At 39.8% G+C, this 26,615-nt stretch overlaps 1 protein-coding gene across 2 annotated transcripts in view; it reads left to right on the top strand.

The window, feature by feature from the left end:
- The window catches only part of CADPS2 (calcium dependent secretion activator 2), a 357,625-nt gene that overhangs the window by 278,141 nt on the left and 52,869 nt on the right, over positions 1 to 26,615 (top strand). For both annotated transcript variants that reach the window (XM_044422997.1, XM_044422995.1), the window contains 5 exons: positions 9,848 to 10,003; positions 11,852 to 11,999; positions 15,572 to 15,646; positions 19,987 to 20,070; positions 20,168 to 20,200. In XM_044422997.1, coding sequence (XP_044278932.1) covers positions 9,848 to 10,003; positions 11,852 to 11,999; positions 15,572 to 15,646; positions 19,987 to 20,070; positions 20,168 to 20,200 — 496 coding nt within the window. The remainder of the gene's footprint in view (positions 1 to 9,847; positions 10,004 to 11,851; positions 12,000 to 15,571; positions 15,647 to 19,986; positions 20,071 to 20,167; positions 20,201 to 26,615) is intronic.

The raw sequence follows: 26,615 nt of genomic DNA, 5'->3' as shown, positions 1-26,615 counted from the left end.
CCTGCAAGGTTATATAATATTCACACACACACAAGAGAGAGGGATGGAGGAGAGGGAGATTACACACACACACACACACAAGTCAAGAACCCTATTCAGTCATTCCAACAAGGTTTAAAATTGACATGGATGAGGACAAAGCACTCTAGCCTTACATGTCCTCGCATCATGTTTGTTATCTTCCACTCGTGAATCTCTGTCTAAAAGAGAAGGCTCTTCTTTTATATATGCCCCCCCCCAACACGGTGATATATCAGTCATTTGGAGATGGCACAAGTACAGATGGGTTTCCTCTTCAGACAGGTATGCACAAATACTGAGCAATGAATACCTTGGGGGAGAGATAAAGGGCTAGATCACCTTCTCCCCATGCATGTTCATTTTAACTTTTTAAGTAACTGAAATGGGCTAAGATAGTCTAACTATAGAGCAAAGTTTTGCAGACTGGGGCATTGGAAAATTCAAGGAAGCAGTAAAGCCAAGATGAGGGAAGGCAAAAGAATGGGAAATAACTTTGTTAGGTATATATAGCAAAATATGTCAGAAGCAATTGGGAAAATGAAGACCACTGGGGGGACAGAAAGCACTGCAAATGGATTTACTCTAAAAAGTTCAAAAGCATAATATCTCTGCTTATTAATTCAGATAGGCTACTTTGCTTGTCCTGATAGACAATGTACACATACTTTCAATAAATAAATTCATGTGCATGTGTGCATACATAAACCTGCTGACATTTTTGCAAGAAGTGGATTTTTCTGTGTGTGGTTACATAAACAGTAAATGTGCATTCTTATCTATCACTACACAGTCTGAGGAACATAATTACTTTGTTTTTAGTTGTTTTTGCTAGTCCATCTCTTTAATGGTCCATTTGGGGCATTGCGCATTAAGGTTGAGGAGGTATTAAGAGAGCAAAATGCTGTGTGTAGTATTCAGTGTTCACTTTGATTGGTCCCTTGAGATGCTAACACAGAGGATAGCTTGGCTAGACATGAAAAGCATGATGAATTATTCTTGGAATCATCTAAGGAAAACACACTAGAAGTTGGAGGGAGTTGGTACAATGTATTGGGGAAGATCACATAATTAGTTAGGATAGGAACTATTGCTGAAATACATTTTTTTCTCTTCACACGCTTCTGCAGTTAATAAATCCTATGTATTAATTCTAAATTAGCCTTAGAATCATCAGGAATGTGAGCAGTTATATCAGGCGAAACTGCAAAAGAGCATTTGTATTGGGTTGGAGTTCCATAAAAGCTCAGTAATAAGTAGTTGGGTGCATGGATGTTGTGAGCCGCCCCGAGGCTTTGGCGAATGGGGCGGCATAGAAATGTTTTAATTCATAAATAAATAAATAAATAAATGGATGAAAAACAGTGGGCCGGTTCACATGTAATGACAAGTCACCGTGGAAACCACGAAGGCATGGCTTGTCATTATGTCTGAACCCAGCATTCATGGTGAATGAAACTACACAGAGCAACAACAGCCTGTTGTAAGGCTTCTGTACTTCACCATGGCTTGTTCTGCAGTCTGAACCCAGTTGCAATGTTTCCACATGGTTTCCATGTTTCCACCATAGAGTTTGCTTTCTTGTTCTGCCTAGCAACTGCCATGCCAGAGCCTAACATGCCCTGATTGGCTGCCTCACTCTTCTTTTTTCTTGTGTCTGCCCACTGCCTTCCTAATGTGCAGCTGCAGCTTTGGAATCTTATTGCCGGTGGGACATCGGGTCATGACTGTGGAGACAACCATACTTGGCCTTCCATTCTGGTCACTCACTGAACTTTCCTGGAGCAGCACTGAGAAATGGCAGAGTGTTTGTGCCACTCAGGGAGCCAGCAGTCTCCTCTGGTGAAGGCTGCCTTACACAACACGGGCTGTGTTCAGACATCTCCATCAGGACAATCACTCTGAAAAGACCTTATCTCCTGCTCTGCCTCCCACCCTGTACTCTGCTCCCATCTTGTCCTCATCAACCTTCAGGACTCTCAGCAAGCTCCGTGGTCCCCTTCCCCTTTCCAGCTGCAGGATAAACACTGTCCTAGCAGCCTGCCAGAAAGATGCCCACACAGGCATCCTCAGGAAACCCTGCCCAGGAGGACACACTGCCACCCTCCTTAGTGTGGGTGAGCACTGATGCCCTCCACATCGCTGGCTGCAGTGGGGAGGTAGCCCCACGGCAGCATGTGCAAGTGGAGGGAGAGGTGGATGTGTGGGTAGAGATGCTTGTACATTGGCACTGAGTGTGGCAGCCCAGGAAAATGTTCCTGTAGTGCTACTCAACAGCAACAGTGATACTGTTGTGAATAGGCAGTTGCTTCACAAAGCACTAGAAAAACAAAAACACAAAAAGGCAGCTGGCTGAGGCCACATCCAGGGTTCATGTGGGCCAATGAGGAAGAGGCAGGTGAGGGAGCAGTGCACACTGGGATTGATCCTGGGCTGATGGGATAGCCAGCCACCATCTGGAGGGAAGCTGGAGAAGCATGGAAGCAAAATGCCTTTCTTATCCTAGGTTCAAGATGAGATATAAGGTTACTGCATGGTATGGCTTACTGTTACATGTGGATGCAAAAACAGGAATATTACTCTTGGTCACAATGGCATAATATGGTCAAAATGAATATTCTTAGCATTCCATAGTTCCTAGATCCTATCACATAAAATGGTGATCTTGGGCATGGGAGAGGGAGGATCTAAATGGGATCCAGCAGTGTTAAGCTAAGTCTGGACTTAATGGTATTTTATTGTGCCATTGTGTTCTAGGCTAATACATGATGAAGGACCAAACTGTGACATGGGAGCCACCTAGAGCCTCTAAAAGGTTTAAGTAGGGCTCTCATAAAATAAGATAGCAATGATTATTATGTCAAGGATAGAAGAGAGACTTGTCCTTCTCTGCTGAGAAGAAGAGTTTGGACTAAGAAGGGGTTGAGCTTAACCAGAGTTGAAACTGGGAGCAATATATCCTGTTGGGATGATAGTTAGTGAGCAACCAGCCATCACAGTTCCCTGGGACCTCTGAAAAGAGATGGCACCACCATGATCCAGTGTTTCATAGTCTAAAAGGCCAAAGAAATAGCAAGAAGAAAACAGTGGAACACTGTTTCCCCTGTGAAACAAAGCAGAAGCATGACACTAACTCTCAATTAATGTTGTAAAGGTGGAACAGGTGGTAGCTAGTTAGGAAATGTGCATCAAGGTTAGTTGGTTTGGTTCAAGGTGGTTTGCTGTTTGTAGTAGAGGCTGGGTGATCACAAAGCATTCTGAACACTTCAAATATTTTAATACCAAGCTAAACCAGCAATTGTCTTTCCTCAGTCATGGATTGTTATACTTAACATGGGAGTACTTCAGAATGTTTCATTTGCTGGAAGGGGCAGTGTCCCCAAGATTATTAAATCCACCCTTGCCTGTACGACATGATTGATGTCTTCATTTGTGCAGAACAAGATGAGATTAACAGCAATCATATGCTGTCATATGTTTCAATGTCAAGAATCTTTCTTGCCAAGCAATCACCAGAGCAAAGGATTGCATCAGCAGCAACACAAATTGTGCATGATTTCCATAGACAGTTGTGGTATTGTAAGTGTTTAAACATGCACATGTGCACACACACACACACAAAGCTTTACACCTTAGAGGATTTTATTCTCAGAGTCATAGGTATCCAATAACAATTTTTTGCCTATTTGCTCTGTCAATAGCATGTTATTCCTTTGTGTAGCCACAGCTTTCATTGCTGTGTGCTGATTACTTAATTATCTTCAAAAATGTTTGTTCTGTGAATTACAACGTGTCAGGGTTTATTCTAATGTGCAGTTGGACACATTTTGTGTAATTGGAAAAAAATGTGCCATGGAAACTAAGTTTTTGTGCTGGTGAGAATATGCACTTTAATAAGGAACAGAGGAGGGGGTGGTTTAAAGAAATAGGTAAGAAAATCATATAAAGAGATAGAACATTAAGATGTTTCTTTTTAATCTTCATAACCTTATACCAACCCTACATCATTGGGACTAACTATATGACTAGTCAAAAGCATTTATTAATTGATGTGTATATCAACAAGTAGATATTCAACAGCGGCATATAGCAGTACAATTCCGAACAAGACAAGTATATAATTCTGTCATGTGCCATATCTTCTCTCACACTTCTCTGACATCAGCATATCTCATTTTTTGTTGGTTTTGTTTTTAAGGTTGCCTAATTATTAACATTTGGGACTGGACAGGTTCATTGAGAGCCCCTCTGAAAGATCCATTAAACCCATCTGCTCTCTTGCTTTAGCTGTATCTTTGGTTCTGTACTGTTGTTTGGCCCTAGGATGCCATTCAGTGAGAGTGACTTGTGACAGATGTAGAAATTCTCATTTTCTGACTCAACTAGTTATGAGCTTCCTTGGGACACACATTGATGAGGTGTTCAACATCAGCACTGTAAGATTTAGACACATTTTTTTAATTCTTTGGATAATACAAGAAAATTGACCAAATGGGTCAAAGTCATCTTATGAACATCAGGGTTGTTGTCAATATTTCTGTCAGCTCAAAGTTTTACCTAGCACTTTATGAACTGCTTCCAGTTTTAGCGAAGGTTTTAAGGTGGCAAAAGTCTTCAAAATCAGCAACAGAGTAGCATCAACCTCAAAGCATTAATTCAGGAACTCAAGAAGAGAGTCAACTACTCCATAATAGGCAGAGCTAACATCTATCCTGACATATACATAGCGGTAGCTCTCCTTGCATTTCTTCTTTTGCTTTGTCACCAGTTGAATTCCTTTCTGCTCCACTGTTCCATTTGGGTGTGAAACAGCTTCATTGTTGCAAGCCTTGACCCAGCCAGCAAGCAAATATTTTTTCTGCACCAATAGCTCTGTATTAATCATCACCTACAGCTTTTCTATATTGAGACTGGTGACCCTCTCTCCTTGCTGCTTTTTTTGATACCTACTGAAGAGCATAAAGACAGAGGCAAAGACTTACCTTCATCAAGGAGGAATGCAAGAAATCCACATGCTGCCTTCTCCACAAATTTCTTCACAAAAAGGACTAGGGAATTCCAAGGCACTTGGGCTGAATGTAGAAGGTATGCAAGGAGGTAGCAGTTGTTGGCCTCTGTAATGTCTTGATCTTCTCTGGCTCAGAGCCATGATATTTGGAAACATCTTTCAACCCTACAGGCTGCTAGAACATGTTCAAATATACTAAGCTATAGAGCTACAACAGAACCTCTTGATCACTATCCCTAATTTTGGATTAGAAGACACAAACCCAACTTCTGACCTATGATGGCAGATACTTCATCTGAGACCAAGTAGGATAAACCATGTATTCATTTGCTGCAGATTCAGTGGCCCTGCCTCAGTTCTGGTTCAGTCTACACTGCCATCATACCTCAAGGACAGTACCAAAGACCTTCTTGGTGAGAGAGATTCTGTCAGATTATCCAAAATGCATTGCATAAATCCTTTGCGGGCATTTGGAGTAAAGTACTGAAAGTCCATCTCTGTCCATTTATTTGTTTTGTTTTGTTTAATTTCTATACTGCCCAATAGCCAAAGCATTCTGGGCAGCTTACAACAATCCATTAAAACACAATCTAAAATACACCACAGCAGAAAAACATTGGGGGAGGAAATGCCATACAATTTTAAACTACACATTATTATGCAATTATATAGGAAAACAAATGTTGACTTACAACTACTCTTGCAGGAACTGAGTATACACTCAGTCAGTTTCTTTGCAGGAGGAGGGTACTTGCTTTTCATTGGCCTTGGATCTTGCTTTTCTCTACAAGTGACAAGATTGATGACCTTTATGTTTTCACTGTGAAAGAATTGTTCAGATGATTCTGAATTGGCTCATTCCTCTAAATAAGCCCACGTTCTTCTGCAATAGGAGTATTTGAGTACACTTTGAAAACATTTTTTCTGTGTAGGGAAACTTGAAACATGCCCTATACCTAACACAGTGTTAGCCATTTTGATGAAAATGTTCAAAGAGGTTGCCTTTTGGACTGAACTTGATTTATCTAAAAGCTGGTTTCATGATCTGACAATCCACCAGAAGTGATTGACTTAGACATATTACATCCAGAATCTCCAACAACATTGTGGGCCTCTCTGATTTTCTCTGCCAGCAGTCAGGGAACCTTTAAAAGTTTTGCTAGTACACCTGGGGGCATTGTGTTGGTTTCCACAAACCCTAGAAGTTCATCAGTAGGTGTAGGTGAGAGATTAGCTAGGTCGATATGTGGCCAGGCAGTGCACGAGGGATGTCAGCTAGTAAAGCTGCTGCTGATGGTGGATGCCCTGTTGAATGGTACAAGTCAGCAATACAGAGAGCTGGATTTTGCCCAGCTCTGTCTTCTTCTCATTCCAGTACAACTGTATTACCAAACAAATCTTCAGATAGGAAAGATACAAAAGACATTAAAAACTGACCATATGGGGGAGGGGAGCCATATGACACCTTTTTTTTCAGCTTCTGTTCTATTATATGCTTACAGACACAAATCTTGTGCTTGTCCTAGCCCACAAGAAAGTCTTTTCAAAGTCATTTAGTGAAGTCTCAGGTCATCTCTACCAAAGCATTAAAGAGCAAATAATTTCTTCATCCTTTATGTTAAAAGGCCTATCAAACAAATATTGCTATCTGATTATAAAATCCTGAACAATTAGAGCTGTGATTGTACAGGTTGAATTCTATTAAGTCACCATACAACTTAGCCAAACATTTGGGCAGGGGTGGGGATAGTTTCACTTCTTTAACTTTTTATTTGTCTTACCATACATAGGCCATGTATAAAGTCATCATCCAGGGGCCAAAGGTGTCATGCCACCAACAAAAAAGTATTAGAAGAGGAGCAGACTTCTCCTTCCCCAGTGCAGCTCCCCCATTTCCTTCCATATCTGCTCCTAAGGATTAGAGGACACCCCTCAAGAGCAGATGGGGGGTGCATGGAAAGGAGAGCATATCTGCCCAGGTATCTCTCCTGTTCCCTTACCAGAAGATCAAGACAGAGGCCTCTAACCACAGTCTTTTGTTGCATTAAAGCTGGCCAACCAGGATACAATATGAGTAATATAAAGGTCATTAACAAGAGGCAGATGTCAAGTTAAGGAGCATCTAACTGTACATGTTGGTTCTGCCCAAGGCACAAGTTGATTCTAAACTGAATTTCCCTTCTCCCTTTCCCATCACACAGAGTTGGCATCATCCTCATGAAGATGTACACTGTTTGTGGGCCAGTCTGCAACAATGTTTGATGTTATTTAATTGACTATGTTAGTTAATTGATCTGCTTGCTTGGTCTAGCATTGAACCATTGAGTTGATTACCTGCCTCCCCCTCTGCCTCCTCCCCCTTTCCAGAGTCTTCTCTCAAACCAGGGGCAATCTGGTTCTCACCAGCCACTAGGCTTATCTCACATCTCATTGACCTTGGAAATTCAGCCGAGTATTCTGACCCCATCTCTTCTTCCAGTTCAGATCCAGCATCTGAAAGTAACATTGCTGTTCTCATCACATGACATTTCAATCCCAACTTTTTTCCTCTTGTAAGGAAGCCAAGGCTGCTTCCATGGCTTCATTTTCTCCTCACAATGAGAGCAGTAGGTTATGTGAAGTAGGTTATGCTGAAAGTCCATGACTGGCTGAAACATGCAGTCATTATTGTTTCACAAATAGTTCAATTTAAATAGTGTCTGTAGGTTCAGCATCTTCCTGCTTCATAATCCTTGATCCCAGTAGGTGCCCTCATAAGTTCCTGCCTGCTTCAGAGTAGACTTATATGTCACTACCCAGGCACTTTAAGAATAGCCCTAAAGTTCTTGCCTAGAATGCAGTTTCTCCCACTCCTAGTACTCTGAGGATCATAGAATATTCCATGAGTTGAGTGAACCTCAAAAACCTGTATGGAAACCTGTGGTCCTGTGGCTGGCATGTCCAAAGGCTTCATGGGGTTGTTCACAATACAGGTGTCTGCAGAGGATTCCGTTCTTTCCACTCCTCTGCAGAGATCCTACTTTCTAGATCTGAGTGCAACTGAATCTTAACACATACAAATAGCACCGTATTGAGTTCATCTCCGTCCACTGTCTCATTTAGCCTGAATTCATGACTAGAGAAAGAGAAATGTTACCAAATTCAACTTAAATAAGATTAATATAATATTGCATGAGGCCATATGCTGGCTTATTGAGCAATAAAACTCTAAAGTTCAGGTTCATCTCATACATGGTAGAAAAATATTCATATGAAAAACAAATATTTGGAACATGGAAGTATTTTTTCCATCAGTTAATTCTTTTTGAATAGAAAAAGTGGTGGGACAGAGTTTAGGTAACACAGTACGTTTTAACATTTCTTCAGGAGGTGTGTTCCTGTTTTTGGATCATAATAGGAAAAAAACTATTCTACAATTAGAATGAAAGAAACTTCTTGAAGAAAATGGAATAGATAAATAGGTTTTTGGTCTACCTAATTAGGTCATGTAATGTCTTATGATCACTTCCCTCCCTTTCTTGCAGGATTATACACTGTAGTGCCAAAGCAACTGTCTGATTCCTCGCATAGTCCCCTCAAATTAAATTATGTCTATTCTAAAGCAATTTATATCAGAAAAATGACTTGCAGTAGCATTAACACCAGCAAAAAAATGTGTGAAATGCAGTCTCTATTAAGATTGCAGCTTTAGTCATAGCCCCTGCTCTTTCGTATTCTCTGCAGATTGTTCCTCCAAGATGTATTTTTCTGAGCATGTGAACTAGGTTGAGATTTTCAACCTGATCTCTGCCAGCCTTTCAGGATGGGCCAAGTGTGATGAATGGAGAGGCAAACATTTTCTGTTTGATTTCAGTGTCGCTCCTGGCATGATACCTCCCGCAAGCCAAAGGGAGGGCAGGAAGTACTTCCCTCACTCCCTTCCGGCATCACGATGCCATTGCCAATCAGATGTGGCTACAGAACATCTTTGTGCTCTCATTCTGCTGTCAGATGGTAGAAAGGCATCAGAAAATGGCATGGGGTGTGGCTAATACCACTATGCGAACTACAGAAATGTAGCAGGAAACCATTTACCAATCCTCTGAGCCACTCTTTGAGCCCAAAACAATTGGTGTTTGGGTCAGTTTTACTGAGCTCACAAGTAAATGCTTGGCAGTCTTGCTGTAGGGAAAAGAGAGTATCATTTATTTATTTGATTTCTATATCATCCCACAGCTGAAGCTCTCTGAGTGGTTTACAACAGTTCAAAAATAGATGTTAAAAATACAATAAAATATCAGAAAATCAGAAAAAAGATTTTAAATTTAAAACAGCTAAGAAGAGACAATAATAAAGAAGAAGAAGAAGAAATACTCTGCAAAACACCTAGTAATCTCACTCAAGCCCCAGAGTGGCCAAGTAAGTCTTTAAAGGCCTCAGAAAGGAGGGCTGCCTTAACATAGTGCTGAAAAGCTGACAAAATCAGTGCTTGCCAGGCCACAGCAGGGAGGTTGTTCTATAAATGGGAGTAGACACATTTTTTTTACTCATACATGTACAATCAGAAATTAATGTGCTGCCAGTGCTGAAGAAAGGGTATGTACAGCATTCAAAGAGCTAAATAGACCTTGCTAATATCTGCAGCTCTTTTTAAACCTTAGAACAGTATGGTAATAGAGCAATAAAAGCAATGAAGATAAGCCAGGAATTGGTGCCCGAGTCACTGTTTCTGCCACAACAGCTAAAGTAGATGTAAAGCTGGACTTCCGTAGGACCAAAGCAAACTAAAGGTGACTCCAGTTTTATCTTGCACTAGCAACAGTTGTTTGTTTTTATTTGTAGCAATGGGTCAGCAACATCAGAAGATCTTTTCTGGAAACTTGATGCACTGCAGATGTTTGTCTATGATCTCCACTGGCCAGAACCAGAATTTGCCCACCACTTAGAGCAAAGACTTAAACTCATGGCCAGCGATATGATAGAAGCCTGCATCAAAAGGTATATACTCACTTTCTGAATCTATCTTACATATTATATATTATTTGGAAGCTGTGCCTGCTCCAGCTTTTGGAGGGTCCTTGGACAAGATTCTCTCAACGGGTTTCCTCTCTGAGAGGGCCCAGTCCCTCTTTCTCCTCCTAAAATGTCACTAGCAGAAAGGAAGAGGTGCAGGTTCAAAGGGCTCTAGACACTGACAGAAGCCCCCCACAGTAATGTGAGCCATAGCAGATGCCCAGCAATGCCTACCCCTGATGCTGGCGTTGATTGAAAGTTAACATTCAAAAAGCAGTACTGGAGTACTTTTGGAGTTTTCCCCCTTCAAGAATGGAATTACTAATGATCAGGATGCCCTACTTGTGGACTTGCAGTTCCATGAAACTTTGCGAATGCACTGTTGGATTAAATAGTCCTTTGGTCATATCAAGATGATCAAGATGATTTTTCTTATGCTCTTATGAGGTTGCTTTGAATTACTCCAGTTGGCAAAGTTCCATGCACAGAAGCTTCTGTCTCTATTCTTCTGCTATACATGCAGGCATTGCAGTTTACTTCCATATGTGGAGATTGCAGTGACAGGAAACTTTTAAAAATGGCCTCCACACAAGTGTTGGCTCATGTTCATAGGCACTGAGGTGCACCGGGAAGAGATGTCCCTCTGGCAGCTGACACAGCTTGTCTTAGGGTGCATCTTATGAGAGGAATGTTTCTCCTCCTATTGCACTCTGGTCTGTACACCTTCTGTCCCATCTTTCCAGAGAGAAGACTGGAAGAAAAAAATAAATAAGCAAGAGGAGAAATTCTTCCTTCATGTATGTTTGTTTATCTCCTCTCCTGCAAAAAACCTGAAGAATATCGTGGATAAGCCCACCAAAAATTTTCTGTCTCCTCTAGCATGCTCATTTTCCCTTTGATTTTGCCGGCTCCAGAAGTAGGGAGAGAAAGGATGGAGAGAGAGAACTCTCTCAGTCCATTTTTATCTTACTGTTCCTCCAATTAGGACTTTGCCTAATTCCCTAGTGCAGGCATCCAAATTTGGGGCCATTGCTACATTTTGTGGTAGTGAATTCCATTGCCTAACAATGCATTGTGTGAATAGCTATTTTATCTGTCTCAACTCTCCCACCATTCAGTCACATGGAGGCTGCTTTAAATTGTTCCATAAAACATGGTGAACTAAGCTATATGTGCAGTGGTTTGACGTTTAAACTGGGCATGTTTCTGTCACAAACTTTCTGTTCATGCTGGTATGGTAAAGATCTAATCTACTGTACACACAGCTCACCAACATATGGATGCTTTAACATCACCTGAAAAAAGGAAGCTCTGTCACATGTGCACTGATCCTTAGTTATGTCTGGTGAAAGCAATTCTAATATCTACTCTTTAAACAAGTATATCTGAATTACATCTAGATGGGAGTTCTTTTGTGTAAAGGGACAATCATTATAATCATTTCTCCCTCTCTCAAAACCTGTCACACTTACTAAAACTCTAACTAGGCGTATTTTAAATGTCAGAAGAAACTGGTTTTTGCTGGTTTGAAAATTGTGCAGAAAGCTTATCTGTCAGAAAGAATTCAACATAGGATATATTTTATCTGTTCTGTGTCCTGTCATGCAGTTATTTAGTTACATTAGTATCTAACCTTGAGAGGACTATTAAACAACCTTACTGGAAAGTTTTATTAGCATACATGAATAGGATGATTCCAAGCTGCATATACCTACGCATTTCTATCTTGATTATCACATATCTGAAACTAATCAGTTTAAATATGGATTTACTTATAATTTCCTTCATCTAGAATCATGACAGATCTTTTTATTGCTGTTCATAAATTAATAGAACAAGAAATGCTTTTGAACTCAAGTTACAAAAGACGAACAAATCAACAGACTTACGTATTCCCTCCACTGTGTGCACCATGTTCAATGTGCTTGTTGATGCTAAAAAGCAAACTGCTAAGCTGTGCATTCTGGACGGTGGGCAGGAGGTAAGTGAAAATGTGAACATTTTAAAGTCAGCAGAGAAGACTTTTCCCATCTTTCAGCTCTGGACTGGCTACTGCAAGTTGCCAGAGTGAGGGGAGGAATGTACCCCCTCCCAAAAAAAGTCGCACATGGGACTAGTAGAACAAAGGGAAAGGTCGCCCCCCCCCCACCAGCACCTGCCTATTGTCTTGCATGGTCAGATAAAGGCATTTTTTACAGAATAATATGGTATTAAGGGAGTAGTAACAGCCTGAATGTTTTGCTACATTCATCCTTCACTGTCTGTTTTCAGAGTGTACATATGTTGGTGGGGGATTTAATATTTGTTGTCAAAGTGGAAGGAGTTGCCAGGAGTATACAAGTATAGCCATTTGTAGCAAACAGACATTTAATTTTGCTATACACAAAAAGGAAGAAAGCTTCCAGTATATTCAGTAACAGGAGTAATGTTTTTATAAAAGCCTACCAGTGATGCGGGGAGGCAGGGACAGCCTTCTTCAGAAGAATGCCAGATTGAGTCTTCTGCTAAGACGTAACATCATCTCAGTACGGATTGGAGAAAGGGGGTTGCTACAGTCAAAGAGACAATCTGCCTTTTGGTCCTTTAAGCCCTGATCCCAGGCAGTTGGTCTTCCATTGTCAGAAAAATGTCCCTTGTTTCAATGGAGCATGAAGCAAGAAAGCCAGACCAGATAGCATTGTTTGGCTACCAAGCCAAAATGTGTGGACCCTTGGTTTTAAGGTGTAAAGTCAGAAAATATTTCAGCCATTTGCTTTGCAATAAATCTGTCATTCATATTTCAGTGCATTTACCTTCTTATGGCATTCCAATCTTTTGTTTGTATTTTCTGTTGATTAAAACAAAACAAAAAAAACCATTTAATTAAGTCAAGTTCTAAAGTTTAAACAATTTATTCTGTTATTTTATAATTATTATTTTCACCATTTTTCCCCATTGTCTGTTTTTTGGGGGGCTTTCTGTCACATGACCCAGTTTGCTAATCAGTGGGTAAGTTCACTTTGTTTTAGAATTTATTTTGTCTTCCAACATATTTCAGTATACATTGTGTTGTAAACAGTGGAGTGGGGGAAAGAGGGGGATTGAAACTTTGATATTAAAAAAAAAAAAAACAATAAAAGCTTGTAGATCAGAATGTAGATCCCCAAGTAAAATAGATGCTCATTCTACTACCTTCTAACCTTCCACTATCATTCAGGAGTTTTGCTTGTGTCCATCTTCCTTCTTCTCAAGAACATTTCCATTCACTCTGGATCTCATATTATGTGTTCTCTCTCAACACCCAGAAAAACTTATGCTTACTATGCCTCCCCCTCTGTGTGCAGAGGCATGACTTTTGCTTCATCTGTCCCTCCTTAACCACATATTCTATCAAAGCCCACTCATATCTAAATCAAGTTCTTTATAAATCCTCTCTAAGTCCTTTACAAGCAAACAAAGGAGAACAAAGCATCTGCAGTTGCTTCAGATAACACACCAAATAGTGCCAAGGGATGAGCAACCTCCACTCTGCATAGGTTTGGTCTCCCCCTGCAGATCTCTCCTTCCTCAAGTCCTGCCCCTTTCCTGTTTCACCCACTTGCTAAACCTCTCTTCTTGACCTGGAGACTGTTGTGAGCTTGAGAAGGAGGTGGAGAGAGGAGTCTACTTATTAGCTCCCATCTGCAATTGAAGATAACAAGGGGATTACCTTCACTTAACAGTATACTAAGTGTTTCAGACTTGACCAGAGCTTGCAGGTACTCCTGCAGGTGCGAGATGAGTACACCGTGCTCCTCATTAGAATGTCTGCAAATAGCCATCAGCAAACCAGTGGTTGCTTCTTTTGGTTTTAAGAAGGGGAAAGCCTAATCCCAGAAGAGCATCCAGAAACTGGTGGGCAGTAGCTATTAACAATATCTGAATTGCAGTGAACTAAAATAGTCAGCAAATTCTTTTCATTATATAAATTCAGGCTTAAGACGGGTTTTAATTCAAAAGACATACTAATGTGTGTGGGCAGAATGAAAGTGTTCTTACGTGTATGTGGTTTTCTCCAGCATGAAAGGAATGGTTGACTTTGACCTGGTTCACACATACAATTAGTTATTAGCTCAACTGAGGATTCTTTAACCCACAACTAATAGTTAGTGACTGAGTCTGTTCAGAGGTTGAATATGCAAAATGGCAGTGACATATGCCTGGTATGCACCAGAGCAAATTTTGGGTCAATTAACCCACAGTTTGTTCTGTTGCATGCAAGCAGATCCTACAGCTACAACTTTTCCATGGATTTCCCACTTTAGTGTCCTTTGATTCCAACAGGACTTAATTGCACATAGTGAAACTATGGGCTTCATTACAGGTTATTTTATAACAGCAGTAATTGGCACTTTCTGACATTCCTTGTGTATCTGCATCCATCTGCTTGGATACAAAATGTTTGCTACATTAATCTAAGCACAGTGGGCATTTGCTTAACAAAAGGGCACCTCTCCTGGGAATTATTAAGTACATCTGTGTGGAAACTTTGAAAAAGAAGGCAAATGGCCTTCAAAAAGCTAAATTTTAGAAAAGTATTCAATGGGCTCCTGCCAAGTTAGGCTAATGTTTATATTGATTTTGGTGCTTTTACTCTGAGCATTATGCTCTTGCTGTTTCAGGTAGCCATGAACCATCAAGATAGGGTTAGTCTTTACAAGTCACATTTTTTGTCAAGTGGCTAGTGGGGCATTTTCTGCTCTCAAACAAATGCTCTGAAGGGAGAATTACTATTCTTTTTTAATGGATATGTGTTTAGAATTGCAAAAGAGCCCCTGTTCCTGCTAACTGCAGGATGGAAGTCTATTAACTTTGAAACAAGAGTGTAAAAGTCTTTCAGTTTAAAGTACACTTCTTTAAACGCAGCATTTTCATTGGTAGAAAAAGGCAGAAGTGAAAAGATGGAGAATGACAGTTGATCCAGTTATTATGCCTTTTGTAGGCCTTGTTATTTATTACCATCCTTCAGGTTCCCTGATGAAATTTTATTTTTGCCCATGCTTGAACAGATTGTGTATGTGTTGTATAAATTGCAGCTCACTCCACTGATAAAAGAGCTTTTTAAAGATTTAACAGTTAGTCCTTGTTTTATTTCTGGAGGACATAATTTATGAATGAGAGTTGTCAGACATAAAGTGCTTTATTTATTAAATCTTTTTCCCATCTTGCTTCTGCAGCTAAAGCAACCCTTTGTAGGGTGGGCAGTGGGGGAGGATGTACGGCCACCTTAATTATAGGGAAGACAAAAAGTATCCTTCACATTCCTTTGCCTGAATAAGAATAAGACCTCAATGCATCTAAATAATAACCCCATTAGCTGCTTAACTCAAATGCATACATGGGAAAATTTTCAGTGCAGAGTGTAAGAAAGTGTTGATTGGGTGGATAGTTTTCAAGTTTTTGTTCTTTGGGTGGTCAAAATTATTATTTTAAGTAAATCTACCAGGTTTAGAAGCCTTGTATTATATATGACTTATGACAAAAGTACTGTGTTCACATACGACACTAATGCTGGCCTTGTGTTCTGAAACACAGCAACAATACCATTCGAAAATAGACGACTTAATTGAAGAAACCGTGAAGGAAGTAATTTCACTTCTCGTTTCAAAGGTAAATATATTCATGCTTTGTTGCTGAACAGCAGTGGGAGAAAAATATTTCCATACCTGCTATCTACAGAAAAGAGATATTTGTCTGATGATTTTCCACATTGTATTTTTAAAGGAAAAACAGCTTTGTGCATTACCCTTAACAGTTTGAGATGTTTACAGATTTAGTTTGCAATTTGATCAATGCTTCTTGAGTGGGATCTAATTAATATATTTTTCATGTGCTTCATGCTATGGTACTTTCGATAATTACTGGCAAAGCCACATTTTTACTATATTAGGATTAGCTTTAATTAGGTGCATCAGTGTTTCTTGTTTGTCATTGCACATGAGGGAAGCATGTTCAGCCTTTTCAAAGGCTTTTAAATCCCATCTTGGTTTAGACATTGGCCATACATATAAAGACCCTGAAAGACTTTTGTTAAACTTGTTTTAAAGGCCTCCTTTATTCCAAATGTAGCCACTTGGCATTGCTCCTTTTATGTAGTACAAAGATGGAAATCATGAAATAAGTACTGTAGTTGAAGGATATTTCAGCTAAAATAATATAACACGATTTTATTATGAAAATCATTATCATGTGGAAGCAACAGTTGTATTATTTTGTGTTCATTTTCTCTGAAGAATAATAAATACTAGTGAGAAGAGTTGTGTAGTGGTCTCTACTTTTTTCCAGTTCAGCTTTTATTTGTACATGAGCAAGCAGCACCGACAGTAAGAACGGTTTCTAAGATTTCATGCTTCCCAAAGCAATTTGGAGATGCCTATGCACAAAAAAGAACCGTGCACAAGAAATTCCACGCACTGAATCTTGCTTAGATAGGAACATGAACCACAGGTGGACAAACTGCGTGATCTGTTCCAAGTTCCTCAAAACACAAATCGTTGTGTCTTTTGGAGGCAGGGCTGTGGGTTACTTCCCCTCCACACAGTGGAATTCCACATTGATGAACACAAGATAGTGGGGGGCTCTAGTATGGATACTGCCACCCTCTGCACTGCCTAGCACAGGCTGCAGGTGAGTATTTGCCCTCTCCCCTCACTTTGCAAGGACACATCAAATTTAACATTGCAAAGGGAGACTGTACTTTGCAGAACGTAGTTCTTTCCACCCTTTCCACAGTGCAGTTTCTGCCTGTGGGGGAGAAAGCAGGTATTCTTGGTTCCCCCCAGTTTTGTAAGTGCCTTTTGCCCACCACTAGCATGGAGGCAACCTGTAAACCTGGAGGACACATGAAAGGAGGCGGGGCTCTGGCATGTTTCAAACTGATGCCCCAATACTGAGATTCCTCCTAAGATTAACCATTCCCTGAGCTGCCAGGAACTTAGGATCAATTGCAAAATAACAGGGCAATTGGGACTTAATATCAACACACCCAAAAATAAATACATACAAACATACATACCTAGACCTACTGTTGGAAGGGGTTAATTGAGAAAATAGAGAGAATAGTCCCAAACCAGCTTTTGGCTGGATCTTTGCTTATTTTGGTGGTGGAGGAACGTGCCTCTGGATTATCCATACTAGGAAACACGAGGACTGCCCAAAGCCATATAACATCCCACCATAAACTTGCCAAGGGTTCTTCCTACCCATCCTTCCTATGTTTTAATTTTTACCCAACTTCAAAGTGGGTTTTGTAAAGTAATATGATGTTGCTTGTTGGAATGTACCACTAAGGCCCCTGAGGGAGGCAGTTCATGGCTGCCCAAAATTGGGTTTGGGAAAGTTACCCTGAGAAGTGGCTCCTGTTTTCTTTTTTAAAAGATTTTTTTTTAAAGTCAAGCTACAACAAATGGAAAACAAACCACAATTGTGACAGGTAAGGAAGAAGAGACTTCAGTTCTCCCATGATGTGCCTTGAGATACCTGCAAGAGCGCTGAAGAGGTAGGGGGAGAAAGCAGCTTTGAAGCCATGATGTGCCTGATTCTCAGTTGGACATTTGGCAGCCCCTGGAGCCACAAGGGAAAAAAGCCACAGAGTGTGGCTTGCAAGCCCACAAGATTTACTGTGTGATGCATACCCAATCACCGTGGCTTATTTTCCCTCCAAAATTATGCACATCCAGTTAGCTTCATGACAGATGGCCAGTAGCTTCCTGCTTTATGTTCAGTGTGTTTGGAGATTCCAGCCTTCTCATCACACATTTTGTTACTGAGCACTAAAACAGCTGTATAGTTGTGGTGAATTAAACTGCTGTTACATGGCCCTGGGTTTTCCATATCTGAAATTCTATCTCTGTCCTACATGGCTTGCTAGCTCTGATATCCTTGTCATAAATCATTCCAGACATGAATCATCAAGAAACCATGTTAAACTAGCATTTTGCAGAATGTCTCTTGAATATGACGGATATTGCAAGCTGAGCATACTGCATTACTGTGTTAATAGGTGTCCAGAGAATTTGTATCATAAATTATTATTTATATTTAAAATAGAGCAGAGATCATCTCTTGTTCCTGGTGTAATGATCCATGTATATTCCTTAGATGATGATGTGAAACAAATGATACGTAGATACAAGTGATAAAGGCAGAATAGGTTAAAGATGTGATGAATGCAATTCACTAGTATCACTCCTTTAAACCATTAGGACTTTGGATTGTTGCAAGGTGAGACTCTCAGATCCTTATAGAGAACCAGGAATATGACACTGTTATGACACTGTTAGAGTGGCCATTAACAGCATGCCAGATGGAATTTTGTCCTGTTCTCTCACTCATAAAATGCTGCTCTTGTGTTCTACAGGTCAAGCAATTAATCTTTAAAAACACTTGTTCAGTGCATCATCAGCCTATTCACATATAAGAATTTTGCAATAGCATGGCAACTACTAATATTGTGTAGTGCATATAATTTCTGGTTTTGTACCTTCCATGTGCTAATGCTTTCGACTCAGCTCTGTGTCACTTATGCCACAAGTTTCAAATAAAGATGACAGAGGGTTTGAGTAGTTAGGCTCATGTTTGGATGAGCTTTTCAAAATAGTTGCATTAATAATTTTAGAGACTGTGCAAGTCTGAATTCAGGTTCTCATTGGTGGCCAGCAAAGCTAGCCTTTGCAGTTTCCTGATCTGAGCATTAAAATTAATAAGAATGCAATAGGCTTAAAATATCCTGCCTATGTTTACAAGAGCTGAGAAGGGCTGTCATAGACAGGAGATTTTGGAGAGCTTTCATTTACAGATTTCCTCTAAATCAGAGATGATTTGACAGCACATAACAATAACAAATTCTGTTTGTGCTCTGTCACTGAAGGCCAAATTTCTTATTACACCAAAGATAACCTTATGAAAAGCAGCTGAAGGAGGCTATCAGTTTGAAAATGGGGAGTGCTCTGCTTAACTCTTCTTCAGCTTTTTTTAACAGCTGGGGAAGGTTTTAAATGAGAGAGGCAGTGAAGGTGAAAGGGTTTCCCATCCTCCAGCCACCTTGCCTCTATCTGAGGTGTTATTCCTGTGTGTTGTGTCTTGTTGTGTTATCCAGTGTACTATTTCTGTTTTTTCAGGCAATTGCACACTGTGTCATGTAAAGTAGTTTATTCTCTGGGATGTCCCCTAGCGTTCATTTGAAGTGAAATTTGAAGGTTGCCCTTCATTGTCCTTGAAAGCCCACAAAAATTAAGGAAAATGGAATAGGATGGATTTTCATTCTCATCAGGAGCTAGCTAGTTTGCTTGCCGCAGGCGTATTGTTAGATAAAAAGCAGTGTATATACCCTGCTTATACATAAATAACTATATAAATGGTTGCCTGTATTCTGAGGATGTTTCCTATAAAGACCTCCATAAGTCCTGGAAGGTCTCAATTTTCTCAGCAAAAACAACTACGGAAGGAGCCTGGAAGGAGAGTATATGTAGGTGTTGTTATTCTCTGTTCGGTGTTCCTACAACAGCAGTAATGCAGTAACAGAATAACAATTCCAGCTTCGGAACTGTGTTAAATGGATGAACTAACTAATTCAGATAACACTAGCTATTTCAACAAGCTTCATAAAAAAAAAAAAAAAAAAGAACAAAATGCCTTTAAATGCCAACATTTTGGGTTGGATTCACACTTAGACCAGACCCACTGAAATCAATATGACTGGAGTTAATTGAGTAGCACTAATATAAAAGTTGCACATCAGTTTTTATTGTTCAACATCATGAATTATGTATCCTATATAATTGTTGGATTAATCAAGTATCTCTTTTCATTACATTTGAGTAAGGGTTTATGAGTGTGCAGAGTTTGATGCATAGTATCATTTTTAGGAGAAAATACTTCTCATCCAGTGTAAGAGTAACTTGCAACTTCTTTATGCATTGTCAGTATTTACACTGTGCCTTTTAATGTAGTTTGTTGCAGTGCTGGAAGGTGTACTATCTAAACTATCAAGGTATGATGAAGGCACTTTCTTCTCATCAATACTTTCATTCACTGTAAGTACTTTAGCTCTTTAATAATAGATTTTTATGATCCACTTAGAACTAATGGTGGCCAGTTACAGTATTTGTTTCTTACTTTTAAATTTTTAAGGTGAAAGCAGCTGCAAAATATGTTGATGTTCCTGTAAGTATTTTTCTTTTAAGTATGGATGTTATAAATGTGTTGCTTTCCACAATGTGTACTTTTTTCATGTGTTATCATTTTGCTTTCCTTTAGAGGTTCATTATGGCTTTACACAAAGTATTTAAACAGATACATCTTTCCCCTAGAGGACATTTCATTTCCCTTAAGTAACAACTAACTCTCAAAGCAAAGCTTAGAAAGGTTACACTCAGTGTACTTTTTCAGTTGTGGAGTACTGAGGATTGTAACCTAGGAACTATTTCATGGGGGACATTTCATCATTTTGGTACATTGTTCCAAGGCCTAGCTCATTTTGGTTTCTTAAGAAAGTGTATGCCTTCAAAATTGTATTCAGATTATATTCTGTGTATTAATATCTTTCTTGTAAACCTTAGACACTCCAGCTGTTGTTACACAGATATTTCAGTTTAACCAGACCTGCTCCTAATTTCTTTCAAACACTGATATTATCAAGGTGCAACTCTGTCCTATTCCAAATAGCCCTTTCCTTTCATGCTTCCCCTTAAAAAATGCCTTTTTGCTATGACTAGAACTGCAACCCTCTGAGTCCTATTAAATACAGTGGAAACCACTTCCAAATAAGCATGAACAGGAAATATTTTTTCCCCTATTTCTTACGTTAACTTCAAGCTTCAGTATAACCTGAAGTGTCTAATCCTGCCTAATCTTGGAAGCTAAGCAGGGTCAGGCCTGGTTGAAATCTAGATAAATGGCTTAATGCTGTGAACTGCCCAGACAGCTTTGGCTATGGGTGGTATAGAAATGTAAATATCAACAACAATAACTTACATAATCAAATTTGCTGCCTATTCCCCTTCCCTGCTTTTCTTTTCCCATTTTTCTGTTTCAGCTTACTTTAGTTAGGTGAATTGGTTCACACCAGTGGAAATGAAAAAATACTGTAGATACAATGAGGTACATCTTTCACTGAGCAGATCACAGAACACATTTAGGCTATACACATGTATGCATTGTACATAAGTTGCATTGTAGATGCAGTAGTGAGCACACAGCTGCAAAGCTGCATCTTGTTGCACTTAGTGATTGTGCATTTTCAGCCATGCCAACCAATCCCATATGAGCTCAATATCACATGATATTCTGGTGTTTTAGGAATCTTATTATCAGGCATTGTCAGCTGTCAGGCTGTGGCCCACTAAGTTCCAGAGCTGAAGAAACTGGCTGGATGTTTAAATGACTAAGAATGAGTTGCAAGTCAAAATAAACTAGAAGTCAAAGTCTAAGACAGTTCAAAGATCACAGAAGCTAGAGGCAGTGAGTGGCCAATAGCAGGAAACAGTCCAGTTGCAAGGCAGCAAGAAAATTTGAAGCAGATATATCATCAAAGGGGGATGGTTTCCAAGATAGCAATCAGCAAAAGGGAGCAAGTGGAAGGAGAAACAGCAGCAATGAAAGAAGCAAATAAAGAAAAGCATAAAAGTTCATCTACCTTTCCTCTTTTGTTTTAGTTCTCATTATCATTTTCACAGAGAGAGATGATAGATGAAGTGTTGTATGAGAGATGGGATGCTCAGACTAAGGAGCTTGTTCTAAAGCTAGGTTTTTGAGCGCTTTGTATACTGAGCTTTGTCCTTGTGTTTTGCTGACTTTGTGTCCATGCAAGTTGTTAACTGCCTTAGAATTCTCCTCTCCAATTGCAGGAATAGGTTACTCCTGCAATAAGCTTCTCTTGCATGGCTTGATGAACTGGTATGAGTTCTTTAAACAATGGGCAGAAGTTAGAGGGACTTGTATGAACATGGCAGAAGTTTGTGAAGGTTTCCTTCTCTAAGACTTACAACTTTTCTCAAGATCCTTGAAAGTTCAGAGCTGCTTTTCCCACACTTAAGAAATGTGGTTTTAAAAGGCAGGTTTGGTGGGGGGGGGGGAGTATCAAGGCCTCTCAAATGGGAGTGGAAATGAGGAAAGAAATCTCCACGGCTTATTAATATAATAAGATCTGCAGCAGCAAAGAATCCTGAAGATTCAAATGTTCCTTTTGTGTTCCATTTACATTTTATAGAACAGTAACAGGAACTTAGGTTTGATTCACATAGTTTAATAGCAATAGCCTGTATTTGAGCAGAAATACAGAACACATCAACAAAACCAGGAAGAAATTCTAAATAATAAAAAACATTTCTCATCTCTGTTCTTGTAGATGGATCATTAGAATTGTATTAATTAGCTTTTAAGAGAAAAGCAACACTTCAGTCTTAAACATATTCCTCAAAAGTAAAGTCCTATTAGACAAGGTCTATTCATTCTGTTGCATTATTACATATGTGGGTAGTACAAGCATAAAACCAAAGAAAACCACAAAAGGAAGTTGTACCTAACACCTAGGCAACAAAAAATCAATAATCAAGCTGTGAGATACAATAGTAAATGGACAAATAAATCCAGCAGGCAGATTATATATATGTGTAACACCTTTCATAGCATCAACATTTAAAAGCAAGCAACTTTGGTCCTTTTTAATGGTTACCTGCTGTCCTACTGCAGTAGGGGACTTGATGTGGACAGTTTTTGATTATCCCTTATCATGACTCTTAATAATAGGCAGGTGGTGGTTCTTAATTTGTGGCTATGTCATTGTTTCTTTTCATTTGGGTGCAGGCTAGGTTCTATTCTTTTTTCCATATGCACACATAAGACATTTTGATTCTGGTATTAGACCACTGAAGGTGATCACTTTATGGTCAAAACATATTTAGCGCCCATTACATATAAATATTTGCATATTTGTTTACAGGTACATCAAGTTGCTTGCTTGTAAGCTTTAAAAGGTATTCCATGATTGTAGAAAATGTGTCATTGAATTTATGTATTTATTCATTTGATAATAAATATTCTAACATGGTGGTTATTTGCAACACAACATCTAAAACGAAAGCCCAGCCTCCTTCCCATGGAAGCTTCTGAAAAAAATATTTTTGGATAGTGGATAATTTTGTTTGTCCAATCCGGGCTTTACAAAGCCCAAAGCAAGAGTCATTGTTAAAAAAACAAACAAATAAACAAAAACACCTCTTATTACTGGAATTCCAGTAATGAGCAAATAGCTTGCACGGAGTCAGTGCTTGTAGACAAAACCAGGGTGTTAGTAAGTTCCTGGCTGTAGGTCCAATGCAGCCTGCAAGCATATCAGGTGCTCCTCAGCGTTAGCCCAGCAGTGCTGCTGTTCCAAAGACAGCAAGAAGCTTTCCACAGCAGTATGGTATGCTGTCTCCTATAAAAGCTACTAGAAACTGCACAGGGTTATATACAAGAGAATAGTTTTCAGAAATCGCCATTGAATTATTTCTTTATTGTTAAATTTATATGCCGCTGAATAACCTGACAGGGCTCTTTAAGCGACAAACAACAAGATACGAACCTAATTTAATTGCAGTTGAATAGAACATTACAATTTATATGGTGGGCAAGAGAAACCAATTGCTGGTAGTAGAATAAAATATTACAGAAACATTGTTAAAATTAGGTTTCAAAATACCTACAGAAAAGAACAGTTTTCGCCTGCTGCTGAAATGATAGTAAGGATGGTGCCTGATGACCCTCACCCATTCCAAAGGTGAGGGGCAGTCACTAAAAAGGCCCTTCTTTTAACTGACATCTCTTTCACTCTTTTAGAAGGACCTCATGCCCAGATCCCAGTGGGTGGGTAGGTATATATGGAAAAAAGTGGTCCTTCAACTAATCAGGTCCCAAGCTGTTTAGGGTTTTAAATGTTAAAACATGCACTTTACCTTGGGCCCTGGCTTCAACTGGCAATAGTGTGATTTATGTAGAATAAGTATTATATGGACTTGAAAGAAGATGCTCAACACCAGACATGCAGCCCTATTTTGGATTCTCTGGACTGCCTTCAAAGGCAGCCCTATGTAGAGCACATTACAGTAATCCAATTGGGATGTTATCAGCACATAAGCAATTCTGGTCCGGCTCTGTCTATCCAGATAAGGCCATGGTGGTTGTATTTGCCACAGCTGAAAAAAGTCACTCTTGGCCACTGAGTCCACTTGAGATTCCAATGATAATTTTGGGTCCAGGAGAACCCCCAAGCTGTCTTTTAGGGAAAATATGACTTCATCCAAGACCATCTAACCTGCCAGACAGATAGCACCAGTCTGGACTGAGTTTCAGTTTATTGGCCCTCATCCAATCCACAATCAAATGCAGAGGTGTGTTCAGCAAGACCACCTCACCTGGACTGGATGTAAATAAGAGGTAGAACTGAGTGTCATCAGCATATTACTGACAGCTCTCCCAATGGTTTCAATATCATATAGATGTTGAAAAGCATGGGAGATAGTATAGAGCCCTGCAGAACCCCATGGCATAATCTCCATGGGGCAGAACTATTGGACATAATCAGCCAAGGAAGGATTGGAACCAATGCAAGGCAGTGCCTCCAACTCCTAACTTAGCCTGTCCAGAGGGACACCATGATCAGTTTGGTCCTGGAGAGAAAACTGCCCTTCAACTTGTGGCTAAGCCTAACCAGGCATCTTTGCCCCATTTTGCTGCCAACAGACCAAAGGAGACATCCCTGAAATGCCCTCTCCAGCAGAGCCCCCCCCCCCCACTGTCCTCCTGCCAGAGATGAGGTCCCTGTCTGATAAACAGGATTCTCCATCTGGGCCGAGTCTTCTAGCTAAGAAGATTGGTTCTTTTGGTCTCCAGCACTTCACTAGCAATGGGAAGCCTGGCAGAACTGAATAGCCAAGTCTATAATAACACTCTTCTGAGACTGACATGGTGTGACTATATTCTGCAATGCCTCATGATGCAGAATCTCTGCATAAGTTAGCATCTGCTTATTGAGAAGACACATATAGACACATACGGAGGGGGAGGAAGCTAGATTATAATTTACAAGGTGCCCACATGTATTAACAGCACACTGCACATCCTAAAAAGTATTTCCTAGTCAGAGGTTTATTGTCTAAAGGATACTATTAAAAAGGATTAGGAGAGAAGAGGGAAACAAACCCAGGCACTAATTCTTCAAGTCACACAGTAATTCTAGTAATGACTAGTTTGCATGGAAAGAGCTGAGGGAGAGGGAGAGCCAAAGGGCAGCTGCTCTCTCAGCTCAGCCAAAGGAGCAGGCTTGCCACTGCTGCCACTAGAAAGCTTTCCTCCACCAGGGGTGTGAGTTGCCGCACTGCAGTGCAGCCCTAGAAATGAAGTTGCCTGGGCTTCACTAAAGCGATCTCAAAATGACCAGGGCACTCCCCAATTGTTGCGGCATTTCAGAAACTGGAATTTGGATCAGGAATTGTCCAGATTACTATATAAAGCTATGATGGAACATTTGTACCATCTCTGCTTTATAGCAGGAGATATGAAATGTGGCTCCAAAAGGGCCTTCCACATGGCACATGATATGACAGATGACTAGAAAAGAAAGTTTTATTTATTTACATAATTTGATTTCTGGGTCACTTATATTAAAGACATTTCTAAACAAAGTAGAGGACAAGATTACCCTTCTGAGAAGGTGTATAAGAAAAAGGCATCACACTTTTTTTTCCTGGTAAAATTTCAGTTTAAATGAGGAGTCAAGACTCATTCATTGTGATAATTACACACTGAAAATGCACACGAGTAAGCAGAAAAACTGGAAACACAAAGGTATTACAAAGAATACTGGAAAATGAAGTGTTGCAATAGGGTACTGTGTCACCCGTAACACATGTAACCAAAGACATCAGCAAAGGAAAAGAGTGAAAGAGTTTGAAACAAGGGAGTAAACCACAGCAGATTCCTTTCTGGGGTTAATCACTTGTTAACCTGGCAAGATGAACATGGTTTAATAGGAGAGAGACAGAAAATTCTTTGTTAATTATATGCTGCCACCTTGCTTCTGCTTCCTGTGGTATTACCTAATCCTGCAGGTGTGGGTCATCGCTTAGCATTCCCTGTTGCGGGGAGACATTCCCAACAGGCCCACCCTCTCCAGCAACAGATTTAAATAAAGAAGAACATGCTGAATCTTTGGATTATGCATTAACCATATACCCAAGGAAGGGAAAATTGAGCACTGTCGTGTTGCCTTTTATTGAAGAATAGGGTATATTTAAACACACTGTTCCAGGTTTAAGAGACACCTTGGAGTACAATCCAATGCATGTTCAGACAGAAAAAAAATCCTACAACTCCAAGCATGCCATAGCTGGCATGGCTTGCTGGGAGATGTAGGAATTTTCCTGTCAAAGCATACATAGGATTATGCCTTTAGACATTAAAAATTACCTCACATACCATTAATATGGGAAATAAAACATACTTTTCCTAAAGGAGAGTCATCTATAAGTTAGCAATGGAAGAAATCTAAAAAAACACCATAGCTACCAAGATAGATCCAACCTGTTAAAGGTGAAAGGGT

This window comes from Varanus komodoensis, unplaced genomic scaffold (genome assembly GCF_004798865.1).
Source record: "Varanus komodoensis strain SLA01 unplaced genomic scaffold, ASM479886v1 scaffold13_1, whole genome shotgun sequence".
In the NCBI taxonomy this organism is placed as follows: Eukaryota; Metazoa; Chordata; class Lepidosauria; order Squamata; family Varanidae; genus Varanus; species Varanus komodoensis.
The sequence above is the reverse complement of the archived record's forward strand: the minus strand, read 5'-3'. Positions and strand labels throughout refer to the sequence as shown.